This window comes from Haliotis rubra, unplaced genomic scaffold, assembly GCF_003918875.1.
Source record: "Haliotis rubra isolate DU_JTF1 unplaced genomic scaffold, ASM391887v1 Scf1389, whole genome shotgun sequence".
Lineage (NCBI taxonomy): Eukaryota > Metazoa > Mollusca > Gastropoda > Lepetellida > Haliotidae > Haliotis > Haliotis rubra.
Genome location: NW_025765324.1, coordinates 90,297 through 104,561, shown reverse-complemented (window position 1 = coordinate 104,561; position 14,265 = coordinate 90,297). Strand labels below are relative to the sequence as shown.

The 14,265-nt window shown below is 39.7% G+C and overlaps 1 protein-coding gene across 1 annotated transcript in view; it reads right to left on the bottom strand.

Moving 5' to 3' along the window:
* The window catches only part of LOC124268522 (telomerase protein component 1-like), a 51,448-nt gene extending 41,204 nt beyond the window's left edge, over positions 1-10,244 (bottom strand). The window contains 10 exon segments of the mRNA XM_046703508.1: positions 1,389-1,498; positions 2,006-2,163; positions 3,079-3,215; positions 4,099-4,301; positions 5,829-5,925; positions 6,273-6,434; positions 6,592-6,726; positions 7,289-7,917; positions 9,082-9,183; positions 10,059-10,244. Coding sequence (XP_046559464.1) covers positions 1,389-1,498; positions 2,006-2,163; positions 3,079-3,215; positions 4,099-4,301; positions 5,829-5,925; positions 6,273-6,434; positions 6,592-6,726; positions 7,289-7,917; positions 9,082-9,183; positions 10,059-10,071 — 1,746 coding nt within the window. The 5' untranslated portion in view covers positions 10,072-10,244.
* Between the last annotated feature and the right edge of the window lie 4,021 nt (positions 10,245-14,265).

The window sequence follows — 14,265 nt, the reverse complement described above, 5'->3', positions numbered from 1 at the left end:
TGAAATACGCTGGATAAGAACGACTAAATATCTATGTAGAAAACAAGTTGTTCAAACATAGGTATAGTGGGCAGTGACAGTGATACAGCCGCGAGTGGCTACGCTTGTCCACGCGTCCGTAGTTAGGGCAACGGCGCGGGTACTGTTTTGGGTACTGATATTTTGTTCTCCTTGCAAACTTCATAATGACTTTATGAGGTAGTTGTGAATTGTCGCAGTACATGGGACCTGGTAATTTGGGTTCAATGGTTCACAGAAAGCCCGAAACCCTCCCCTTTAACAAGACTTAATGGTCGATATCCTTAACGCGCATAAGCATTGCTTTTTGCGAAATACCTTCATACCATTTCCTGTCAACAGGCTTGCGACTTTTGCTATCAAACTTACCAAACTGCCCAAGCGTTGCTTGTTGAGCTGGTTTTCTGTCTACAGTGCTTATTGTGGGTGCTTACAGGACAAATGCTTGCGTAACTAAGGGAAACGCCACAAAGACGGCATTTTGTATTTTGGCCACTAAATCAAGATAAAAATGCACCCAGACATTGGATTTTTTCTCACGATCATCCATCTTGATTGCATGAGATGTTTAGAGGTATCTCCCCTGCGAGTCCTCGAGTCCATTCAATTGGACTCGAGTCCTGCTTTACCCGACTCGGCCCCGAGTACCCAAGTACTCGTGAGAGCCCTAAAACATACACAGGTTGTTAGTGATGATACTAAAATTATAAATCAAACTTTGTTTCATGATGTGACTATGACTACGTTTACACTTCTTATATTTAGTTATAAACAGGTAAAGACGCAGAGAGTTACTGTGAACAAAGAACATAATGCACGGTTTGGGTCTTTATAATCAGTATTCCAAATTGGTGCCTGTGGTTTTTGAGGTTTTCTGCCTTAGAATGTGAACCTAGGGAACCCTAGAAGTCCTCAATCTGTGCCATTAGGGTCTGACAAGATCTCCTTGCCTTCACACTTAAAGCATATATATGCTTAAATAGAATCATTATCAACTATGATCAAAAAAGAATTCAAAGAAAACACACCCTTGTAAACAGAATCTGAAAAAGTAACTTCAAGTGAGTGAACGAGTCTAGTTTTACGCCGCTCTCAACAATATTCCAACTTTATGGCGGCAGTCTGTAAATAATCAAATCTTGACCAGACAATCCAGTGATCAACAGCATGAGCATCAATCTACGCAATTGGGATACGATGACATGTGTCAACTACGTCAGTGAGCCTGACCACCAGATTCCGTTAGTTGCCTTTTACGACAAGCATGGGTTACTGAAGATCATTTCTAACCCGGATCTTCACGGGTCTGAACTTTAAGAGAACCCACCAAACCACTTAGACGGTAAAACATGTGTCTGTGTGACCCTCACCTCATTGGTCAGCCTAAACAGGATGCTGTTGTGGTGTTTAGGCGAGATGCCTGCTTTGATCAGGTTCCTCAAGTTCCGTAACATAGCCATGAATGGCAGCTTCTTGTGATCTAGGGAAAATGAAAAACATAGTAAATAATTAAATTCTCAAACTATCAAAACCATATCAAAATAAAAATCCCTTCAACAGTTTATACAGAATAAACATTGACAAGTATTTGTCAGCCATAAGGGGTGGTGGGGTGGCCTAATGGTTAAAGCGTTGGCTCGTCACGCCGAAGACCCGGGTTCGAATCCCCACATGGGTACAAAGTGTGAAGCCCATTTCTGGTGTCCCCAGCCGTGATGTTGCTGGAATATTGCTAAAAGCGGCGTAAAACCAAACTCAGTCAGTCAGCCATAAGCAATTTACACACACAGACACACACATGCACAATCGCATGTACACAGATTGGACACATAATGCATTAGAAAAGTTACATTTAATACAGTTCAAACAGGTTATACAATGTTATAAAGTATTTATCGGAAGATGACTTGAGATTCAATTAAGTGACTCTTTTAAACAGTCCTATATACACCACTTTTCTGATACTGTCAATCAAGTATAAACCAACCAATCAGGTCCTCCCAGACAGCTGCCTTGTTGCCCTTCATGGACACCTGTGTTTCCCAGGTCTCGGGCACAGGGAGCTTCATCCTCTTGCCAGATCTCTCCTCCTCCCAAGTCCCAGGTAGACGACTTGCATAAAACTCTTCCAGTGTGGATGGGTACCTAGACACAGAAGATATATTCTTAGCCTAAATGGTTACATATTGCAAAAAAACTGGGACCTCTGCGAAAAGATTTACACAATAGTTTCCCTTAGGGATCTTACTTTCCCTTGGGTTTGACAATCTGTCGGGATGACAAACAATCAGTCAAGTCACTAAGCCTGACCAGCCACTGTAGACAAACAGCATGTTTACACTGTCATCAACCCTTACAGTAACCTGCTCTCAACACGTACAACACGTATTACCACTTACAGTACCCTGTTATCAACACTTACTATACTAACACTTACAAAATCCCCACTATCTACACTTATAGTATCCTGCTGTCAATACTGCAAATATTCCACTATCAATGCTAAAAATATACTTACAGTACCCCACAATCAATGTCAAAAATATTTTGCTACCAATACTTACACTACCCCACTATCAATAATTACAATACCCCACTATCAATACTTACAATACTCCCACTATCAATACTTACACTACCCCCACTATCAATACTTACAATACTCCCACTGTCAATACTTACAATGCCCCCACTATCAATACTTACAATACGCCCACTATCAATACTTACATTACCCCACTATTAATACTTACAATACCCCCCACTATCAATACTTACAATGCCCCCACTATTAATACTTACAATACCCTCCACTATCAATACTTACAATACCCCACTATCAATACTTACAATGCCCCCACTATCAATACTTACAATACCCCTCTATCAATACTTACAATACCCCTAATTTCAATACTATACCCACACTATCAATACTTACAATACCCCCAATATCAATACTTACAATACCCCCCACTATCAATACTCACAATTCCCCCACTATCAATACTTACAATACCCCACACACCAACACCTAATGTCCCTGCTATCAACACTCACTTCTTGCCGATGAGACACATGACATGCTCTACGGGCTCCTTTATGTGCAACTTTCTGATCAGCTGTTTCAGGGAAAACGTCTTCTGTTCCAAGGCTTCCTCAGTGTCGCTGTCCTCATCGTAATTCACATCACTCAGCTGAAATAAAACAACAGCCACTGGTTTGTTTCACTCTTCTTCCACTAACCTGATCATCAAGTACAAAATATATCTCAGAAAATGATGATTTTTATGGAGAAGCATGTACAATGTGAATGACAAACCGCTAAAATTTATGTAGAAAGTAAGTGAAACCCTTCCCCCAAGCATGTCATGTACAAAATCAATGACACCCACCCCCCAACCTTCCAATAATTTTTAAGCATAGCATCTTAATATAAAATTACATGTACAAAATTGGGGATCCCTCTAGTACATGTGAACAAAACTGCTGACCCCACTACCTCCCCAAATCAAAATGGGTGACCCCACCTTAAAATCATCAATATTAGGTAGGTTACATACAAATGCAGTCCTGAGTGTAAATTAGTCTCACATTCTCTATTGGCCTTGCCAATGGAAGCAACATTGCATGAGTGAGTGAGTTTAGTTTTACTAAGCACCCAGCAATATTCCAGCTATATGGCGGCGGTCTGTAAATAATCAAGTCTGGACCAGACAATCCAGTGATCAACAGCATGAGCATCAATCTACACAACTGGGATAGAATGACATGTGTCAACCAAGTCGGAGAGCCTTACTTCCCGATCATGTTAGTCGCCTCTTACGACAAGCATTTGTTACTGAAGATCAATTCTAACCCAGATCTTCATGGGTCCAACACTGCATGATGTATTGTAGCATTGTAGGGCAATGGAAACAACCCATACACTATGCAAGGCCATGAACTCCAATCTCTACATGAAGCTGATTCTCTAGGAAACTGTCTGCCCAAGACAATTTCATTGTAGAATTGCTTGGATTAATGAGTATATTTTATGAGTAACCATAGTTACATCATATGTTCATCCAATCAACTCACTTGTCTCCGTGGCTTCTTGCTTTCATCCTCACTGTCACCTTCATCGCTGTCACTGTCAAACAAGGTGCTCTTCTGACCCACCATCCCCACTCCCATCACACCACCCCTTCCTCTTCCTCTGCCTCTTCCCCTTCCTCTGCCCCGGAAACCTTGGTCTCCTCCCTTCTTCTTCTTCTTCTTGGATGAATCTTTGTTGTATTTCGCTGCAAAATCATCACAGTGATAGTTTGAGGAAACTGAGAAAACTCAATTCTAAGTCAGCATTTTATGAATTCTTAAATTACAGTACACACTTATGGATAACACTTATGGAAAATGTTTCGGTACAGAATCTTGTACCATTCCTGCAAGACAGAAGAACAAGAATCTGCACAGAAATGTTGCACTCACAATATGGAAACTAAAGTTGTTATCTATACTGAGAGAAACAAATAAAGGAACACAGGAAAATTCAAGCGTTCCTTTAATACTTTAAAGTTTTCATCACCAGCTTTGCATAGTGCTGTGGGAGGAAATCTGAGAATAAATAAAAGAACACTGCCATGAAGTGGTGTTTCCTTATTTGGTTCCTTCAGTATATAAATGTGCCATTATTGTACTTCCCAACTTCTAAAATGCCATTTAATCCACAAAAGACAGACATTTAAACATGAGTGCAAAATACGTATTGTCAGGAAGCACATGTTGAATTTCCAAGTCATCATCAACATAATAAATTTGATATGGTTGTGCCTTTCGTTGTTGTTTCAGCCTACACTAAGCAATATACATGCTCCTTTGGCACAGCCTCAAAAGACACAGTCAGGAGCAAGACTGGGGCATTAGATATGTACAACACCAACTAGTAGATGTGAGGTGAGGTGAATTTGGGTTTAACGTCATGCTTGAGAATATTTCGCTCATATGATGACGTGGATGCGTGTGTATGTGTAAGTGCGGCTGCTTGTACTAGCCCAGACTAGAAGCTGGTTTTATAGTGCTAGCCCATTGAGATACCATGCCACAGTGAAGCATGAATACCCCACCCAGACACATTATACTGACTCCGAGCCGACCAGTCCTTGATGTACCCATTAATGCCGAGCGCAAGGCAGGGATCAATAAGTACCATATTTTAACGTCTTTTGGTATGACGCGGTCAGGGATCGAACCCACGACCTTCCGCTCTCCCGGCTGGACGCTCTAACCACTACACCACGGCGGTCACTAGTAGATGTAGTTCCCTCAAACAACAAGGGAAGCTTGCTGCAGAAGCCCCACGATGAAGCCATTTAGTGTTAGATTGAGTCAGTGAGTTTAATCAGTCAGCAGTATTCCAGCTATATGACGGCGGTCTGAAAGGAATCAAGTCTGGACGAGACAATCCAGTGATCAACAGCATGAGCATCGATGTACGCAACTGGGATACGATGACATGTGTCAACCAAGTCAGCAAGCCTGACCACCCGACCCATTAGTCGCCTTTTACGACAAGCATGGGTTACTGAAGATCAATTCTAACCTGGATCTTCATGGGTTCGTATTAGACTGAAAGAGGGGTGATTTTGACAGAACAACCTGAGGGGATTGTTAGGGTTGCATATTTAATTTTTGAAAGAATTTGGTTTTGGAAATTTGGCTGAAGTGATGGTGGGTGGGGAGTGGAAGTATGGGTGGTTTGGTAAGTTATATGTCCACATAGAAATGACAGCGAGCATGGATGACTGATGGTGACATAAACTATAACCTACCAAGCTGGTATTTGTCAAAATCTGGAAACTTTGCCACCATAACTCGTCTCAAGGCTGCAGGGAGTGCCCCGAATGTCAGGCCATCATCATGGAATGCCTGAAGTTAATGACAGAACAGTTAGATATATAAAATAACTTCTGCAGTCAAAAATTATCAAACATGACAAATTACCATTTGAAAATAAAAAGAGAACAGATTGCTGCCTGTAATAATTGTTCCTGAGGTCATTGTATATTTTGTACGGAAGCGTGATATATATAATACACTATATACCATAGTCTCTTCTCATAAATTTGGACATGTTTCAACAGTTTAGGATTTAACTGTTATACATTGATATCAGTTTTCCTACATCAAGTTAACCACAGATGAAAGCAAAAACCTCTTGAACCTGTAATCTTGTACCTTTCATAACAGACAGATGAACAGAAAATCATCCTCACCTGGTAGATTTCTGCCACTTCAATCCAGTCGGAGGGCAGGTTGATGGCAGCAGAGAAATATTTTCTCATGTATGGGCGACACAACTTTACATTTGCAGCCAGTGCCAGCAAAAAGTTGGCTGTAGTTCGGATGTTCAAACCTTTTCTTGTGTGTAAGGCAACCTGACCAAAAATTAACAAAAAGCATTTATAAATAAGTTAAATTTACTAATAATTGGCTGAACTGAGAAGGCCAACATTGTGGGTGCATCATTGTGATCATAGTTGTTTTTAGTTAACAGATGTTAAATTTGTCCAACTTTTAACACCTTAAGCTTACCTTCAGAAGAAACTCTGGGTCATAGGTCGTGACCTTCTCTGACATGGCAATGAGGTCAATTCTGGCCTTGTCCTTGGAATCCTTGAAGTTCGGTGCGCAGATAAGGGATGAACTTACAGCATTGATAAATGCATGCTGGAAAGAATATGTAAGAAAGATAACTATTGTTATTATAATTACCATCAAACATACTGACATACATGAAAGAGAGCAGGTTATACATGATAAATATAAACAGCTTCGGCAAGGTTAGATGTCATTTGTGTTTCATTACTTAGCATGCCTTTTTGAACATGGACTAAAAAAATATTCAAAACAGTCGGGTGTCGTACAATTGAGTTATCATAAGCAGGCTGATGATAATGTTCATCACACAACTTGAACTGTAATTGATCATTAACTGTTCTTGACGGAAAGAAATTTTAAAGGCTGTAGGCTCTGGAACAGTAGCTTTAGTCATAGGCAGCGAAATTCTTGGTGCATCCCATTCTCAATATAATTATGTCCTTCAGGACAAGTACAATGTATCATTGCATAAAAATACAATTGTTGAAAGCAATTGTTCAAATATAACCTAGTTGGACTACTAAAACCTGTATGCCTGATAAATTCCTAACCCTGTATCAATGTTATAACAGCTATATGTCATACTTTCTACATCAATGGGCTAATCTAATGATGCTAACCAATCACTCACCTTCAAGCCGTTCACATCACAGAGTGGCGCTGCCACAAGGTGTTTGCTGACTCTAACATCCTTGTCTGGCGGCATGAAGCTCGGCACTTCAAAACTCTCCCCAGCATACATCCCAGCAAAGTTGTAATCTGGGTAGCTGGTCTCGTACGCCTTGTAGTTGAATCCTGGTTCCTTGGACTTCTCTTTGGGCAGTTTGGCGGCCTTGGACAACTTGGACACCTTCCTTCCTTTGTCCTTGACCTCAATTGACTGTCTCTTTGAAGGTCCATCAGCCCTTGTAGATTTCACTTTCTTTGGGTTTTTTTCCAACGAGCTTTCGCTCGATTTTTCATTATGGTCATCTTTAGTTCTTGTAGATTTAACAAACAGTGTTTTTGTTAAAGAACTTGTTAACAGTCCACCAGACAGTAGGCTACTGCCGGACAGTAAACTGCTGCCAGTCAAGCTGGACGATAGTGTTAATTTCTGGGTCAGCTCTGTGCTGAGAAGAGAACTCTGGGTAGCAAACGATGTGTCTTTTGTCTTCTTTTTATCAACATCAGAGGAATCATTTCCTTTCCGCTTACGACCTGCATCAGCAGTTTTGGATGTCGAGAGTAGACTTGACCCGCCAAGTCCTCCTTTTAAACCTTGAACAAACAATCTATGATTACAACACATGCTGTAATAGGAATGTTGTGGACAACTAACTGCAGGTGAGAAAGATGTGAGGGTGACTGTAGAAGAGAATAGTGGAGTCATCTCCCTTGGCTGGTAAGGAATGGTGAAGCCACGAGGCCTGTGTTTTCATGAAAATAAGGAATACAGTTAAGAATGTATGTGGTTCGATAGGCTCCATTCATCTCTTGGGTATCAGAATATACGGTTCAAAGACAGGCATCAAAACACATGCCTCGTGGCTTCACCATTCCTTACTGGCATAGGGAGATAACTCCACTAATCAAACCACATTTCTTACCGACCAAGGGAGATAACTCCACAATTCTCTTCTACAGATCCAGCCACACAAAAAATACTTACTTCTCAACAGTTACAATAATGTTTGCCTAGCAGAAACAGTGGTTAAGCTTCCAAAATAGTGCAAGTCTGAATACCCAGGGTGAGGAGAGATCCTCACACTAGTAATACTATAATGAATGTAATGAGAGATGATAGAGGCATGCACTTGGCCATTCACATAATCTAAATACCTTTTAGATTTTCCATTCTATGCCAGATTAATCTATTGCATTCTAGAAGATTCCTGATTAACTTGAGACCTAAAGCCTCTGAATATAATAACTTCCACACCACTGCTTACATTAGATAGTAACATTCCTGACAACCAGTCGTTGTTAATACACAATTTGATGACCTTCTAATGAATTTTAACAGACACAATGTAATATAAGTACAACATAGCATAACCATATATTACACTGTCATATAACAATACCTCATAACTTTTAAAACATTTTTTTAAAGATTTGCTAAATTTTTTAATAATGCAGATCATATGGGCCAAAAAGTACACATATTCCACATTGTACAATGTTTTGTTATATTCCGTGATAACTAAGATCTTGAACTTATAGAAAGACCACCTTAGGTTTCAAATGATTTATGCCGTCCCCTCAAGATCACACAGTGTATAGTTAAATTCTATAGATAAGTTTTTAAGTTAAAGCATTTTTCATGCCTTATGAATCCTAAATGGCCAGGACCTTTAGCACCATTCAATTACATGCGAGAAGTGAGAATATATGTTGCTGCAAACATTGGTGGTGTTACAAGTATGCAAAATAATATTGAACCTGTAGGGACATCCAGCTTCCACTTGGTCAGAAGAGGATTCTGGGTAGAAAGTTTGTCACGTTCTCGCGACATTGTGTCGGCAATATAGCCTTCCGCTGAAACTAAAAAAGTTTCAAATAACATGGAAGTCTGTTGGGTGATTGACTAACTGCAGGTCTGCCATTTCGGCAGTAGATAATGTTGAATCACATGGCATTTTTCTTTCTGATGCAACTCGCCTGACATGGAGAGCAAACAAAATCAGGGTGTGTCTGGACCAGACGATCCTATGACTGATATCTTTTAGAAACATTTCATGCCAATGGGGTAGATGACACAATCAGTGTATATATATACATACCGGTACCTATTATAAGTTGTTCACTATTCACGAGGGGGACATGGCTTGATGTACCCTCTACGTTTGCTAATGTTCTCTGAGCCCGAGGATACATCAACCCATGGACCCCGGACCCACGTATTTATCTTACCGAACACTTCAATGTTAATTTTGAACTGTTTGAAGCAATACATATCGCAATATATCGCAATATGAAAATTCCCTGCAATACCCACCCCCAGCCACAGTTCAGCATTTCCAGCAGGTAACATAGAAAATGTTACTCGCTTGTAAGCGGGGTACATTGATTGGCTGAGCCAATCAGAAAACGACATTTATGTGAGAGGTAAGGTAAATATTAATATACATACATATATATTATTAACATAAAAGGCATCATTACAAAATAACATAATCAATTTAATTAATCTTTGCTTGTAAAAATGTCGCATGTAAGAATATGCAGGACCACATTGATCATCCAGACAATATATATAATGGCTTGTATCTAAAAATTGAAAACAACCTGAAACTAGTACAAGCACATAACGATAAGAAGACAATAGAACAAGGAAATGAATTAATATTGGTTTGCATAGATCCCACCGCTGAGAAGATCACAACTGCAAATATCAATGATATCTGAATGAAACTTACTTATATTATCCATTGCCAGTTTCTGCGCTCAACACCTCTTATGGTCAAATAACGGGATTTGTTATTCAACTCGTTGTCAGGAAGCCGACAAGAATGTCGTCCCTTGTCAGATCATGCACTGTTGATTAATGATTTTCATACAAAAACTGTTTTATCAAACCTTATTTCGGATGTATTTCGTCTGACAGCATGCACTTACTGCTTACCCTGATATAAAAACTGTTCCGCTGTATTCGTGCAATCCAGTGAAATATCCTGACGCAGCAAAACATGTAAATACTCGCGATTAACCGCGACTGCTGAAATGTTTTGCAATAGGTACCAAGATGATCAGAGTTACTTCCCTTTGTTTATACTCGCCAACGTATGAACAATCACAAGTGTGAGGAAGTGTTCGAAGGGGGCTTGGATCTACATTTAGACTTGCACAGTCTTCATGGAAATGATTTTAATCATAATACCAAGATTATGTAAATAATAAGAACAATTTCAGTTTTCCTCACAAGAAACTAGCGACCCTGTACTGTCGGGTATGTTATCGAGACTTCCCGATTTGAGCAAAGCCACTGGATCATTACTCATTTTACTGTCGTCTGTATTCGTTGGTTTCATATTAATTTTCGACTCGCTGTGCGCATGCGTAGAACGTGTAAAAACATCTACTGGTCAACTTCCGGTTTGGTCGCCGATAGTGTAAACACACTCTAAATAAAAGCTCTACGAAGATTAATTACGTGTGACAACTTTTCATAGTTGAGTACATACATCCATTTGCCTATGCTTTTCAATAATTGATGTTCTATTTGGTGGCAACTGCATCAGAGATGTGTTTTTTTTAGTTGTGAGAAGGGGATGTGCAGGAAGGACGGTGGACGGGTGGTGGTGAGATGCGTTTATACAAGATATGCTTGTTAACAAACGTAAAGCTATTTATTTAACTAACCCCGGTCCTTTCCATTCATAAATGAATTAAGATCAGTTAAATTCGACATAAACCATATATCTGTTTTGATTTTTGATTTTTTTAGAGTGTGTTTACACGCACAGCGAGTCGAAAAATAATGTGAAACCAGGGATACTCTACAACATATATAGTCTCCCTGGTGAAACCAACGAATGGAAGAATGGCGTTCTTTGATATACTGCAGTACTACCCACGTGTCCAGACTTGATTATTATAAGGATAATATTACAATACATTCATGGGCTCATTGTCACCATTGTTGAATGGAGTCCCGTTAAAAAGTACTATATAAGGGGGTTATAGAAATTGCAGATTTAATGTCACTCTGAATTTTAAAAAATCATGAGCAGTACAGATGATTTGTCATGAGGAAAAGGTCATACCCTAACAACAACAAAAAACTTAACGCTTTTTTCATGTACGTGTTTCCTCTAATAAGCTTGGCTCTATTATTTACCATTGCGTCAAATACCTAGTTGTATAAACTACCAATACATGCAGTCATTAATAATTTAAACTGACTTACAATACAATTTTATGTTCCTGATACGCAAATTGTTTCAAGATCTAGTGAGCCAACGCGAATATATTCCACGGAAATGCAACCAAAATGCTGTGTGGAAGTGTTAAACTACAAAATGGTTATAATCACACATGATCCGGGTTAGTTAATTGGTCTTCATGCACTAACCAATGCTTGTGGTAAGAGGCCACTAACGGGATCGGGTGGTCAGACTCGCTGACTCGGATGACACATGTCATCGTATTCCAGATGCGTAGATCGATGCTCATGTTATTGACCAATGAATTGTCTGGTCCAAACTCAATTATTTACAGACCATATAGCTGGAATATTACTGAGTGCGGCGAAAACAAAACTCACTCTACATCCACAGTGCTAACAGGAGGCCGGCGTCTGTTAGAGACACTAGATTGTTTCAACACCCCTAGTTTAGAAGCCGTTTTGGTTTGGTTGTTGTTTAAAGTCGCACTCAGCAATATTCCAGTAATCAACAACATGAACATCAATGGCAAGTGTCAACCAATATACATTGTTATCATGAGAGCAATAGAACCCGGGTCTCCGGCATAGCCAGCGACAAGTCCTCCGAACTTTCAGTTTCTGAAAATGAATACATTGTCTGGTCTCTTTTATAGCATTAAAACACAATTACGCCCACTTTTACAAAAACATTAAAGGTATTTTCAAGCCATTCATGTCCCTTCAGCCTGTATATTTCACTCTCGGCAGTGTACGTATGTTTCATTCACTCAGGGGCGGTGGGGTAGCCTAGTGGTTAAAGCGTCCGCTCGTCACGCTGAAGACCCAGGTTTGATTCCCCACATGGGTACCATGTGTGAAGCCCATTTGTGGTGATCCCCGCCGTGATATTGCTGGAATATTGCTAAAAGCGGCGTAAAACAATACTCACTCACTCACTTCATTCACGCACGTATTTACTCCGTTGTAACTTGCTAGTTTTCTCGCTTAAGGCGGCGTAAAACAAAACACATACATTCAGTTTCAAAACAAACTTCTGCAAAAACGTTTAACACAAATCCTTCAGATGGAAATGTTGAATTAAGTGGAGTGATGCTCTTCACCAGAGTAACTGTGGCTAATATGGAGAAGTCGCTGTATGCAATAAACCATAAACTGTTATCCATAACGTTGTAGGCTTTCTTATAGCTTCGCCAACTTCTAAAATCAACCAGTCAAACAAATATCTAAGGTATACCGCCGATATCTGCTGACAGTTTGGTACAGATGGTGGAAATATGCGTCTCCTCTTATTCAGACCTCAAAATAACATTGTTTCTGTCACATCTTTTTCAAATAGCAATATCTGTTATTGCACCCTGCCTCTTTGGCTGATCAAGTACCCCAATCTCTTCTTTTTGTGTTCCTGAGTCACGTCAGGGTGCAGATGACCTTCGTATTATGATGCAAATAGTGAGTGAGTGAGTTGGCTTTTAACGACGCTTTGGACAGTATTCCAATGAGTGAGTGAATATTGTTTTATGCCGCTTTAAGCAATATTCCAGTAATATCACGGTGGAGATACCAGAAATTGGTTTCACACATTATGCCCATGTGGGAATCGAACCCGGTTCTTTCGTGTGACGAGCGAACGCTTTTACCACTAAGCTACCCCGGCCCACCGCTCCTCCAGTGAGTAAGAGTAGGGTCGACATAGTGAAAGTATAGAATGGAGGTTTCGGAATGGAATACTGGATTCGAATTTGGAATGGTGGGTTTGTATACCAAAGATATTATGCCTACCATGTTGACTGGCTACTAAGGTAAAACTACTGGTGGTGTACATAGCGTGTTTCTGATCCCAGAGGTCGGCTTGTTTCTGATCCCAGAGGTAGGCTTGTATCTGATCCCAGAGGTCGGCTTGGCCGTCGGCTTTTTGGTAACTAGCTGGGAGTGGGAGAGAGAGCGGCATCCTAGCTGTTTACAAACCGTCAATTCAAATTAACAATTGTATCAACAAAGGTCCGCAGAGATCCATTCCATGTCGGGTCTCGACATTTACCAATTTGGTAAAACTCGGGAGTGTCAAGTTGGGCAAAATACTGTGGAAGTAAGCGTGACGTTTGGTTTGTAGTATAGGCCTGAGACAAAATACAAGTATATTGAAAATATAAATAAATGATATTTAACATTACGTATATCTATGGGGGCCGGGTTATAGTTTTGAGTGAATATTCTACGGTTATACATTAAGGCAGTATTTCAGCCATATCATGACTAAACCAGATAGTACGTTAACAGTAGAGTATAAAATCTGTCGAGTTAAGACAGTAAAACGCGACCTGGTGAATTTATGCAGATAGATAAGATAAGATATTTATTGCATATCATTCCATGAAGAAACAGTGGCAATATTCTTTAAACTACAAGCATAAACACAGCAGGTACAAGATACATTTCATACATAAATGATGTACATTATAACATTTTTTTAGAAATCATGTGGTATAATGACATGGAAATAATATATGAGGAGACTATGTTAAGATATAGAATTCATTTAAAGGTGTAAAGATGGTGACATATTTTGGAAATTAATTCAGGACTTCTGTTCGTGAAAATGATTAGGAATCGTTCTTTTTTTTGAGAGTATAGTAAATTCTTGGTCATAATAAAGCATTGTGTGTATAAGATATATACTGTGTATTTGTACATACTTATGAAACCAATGAACGAATAAGCTCCAATGTATCTGAAGGTAA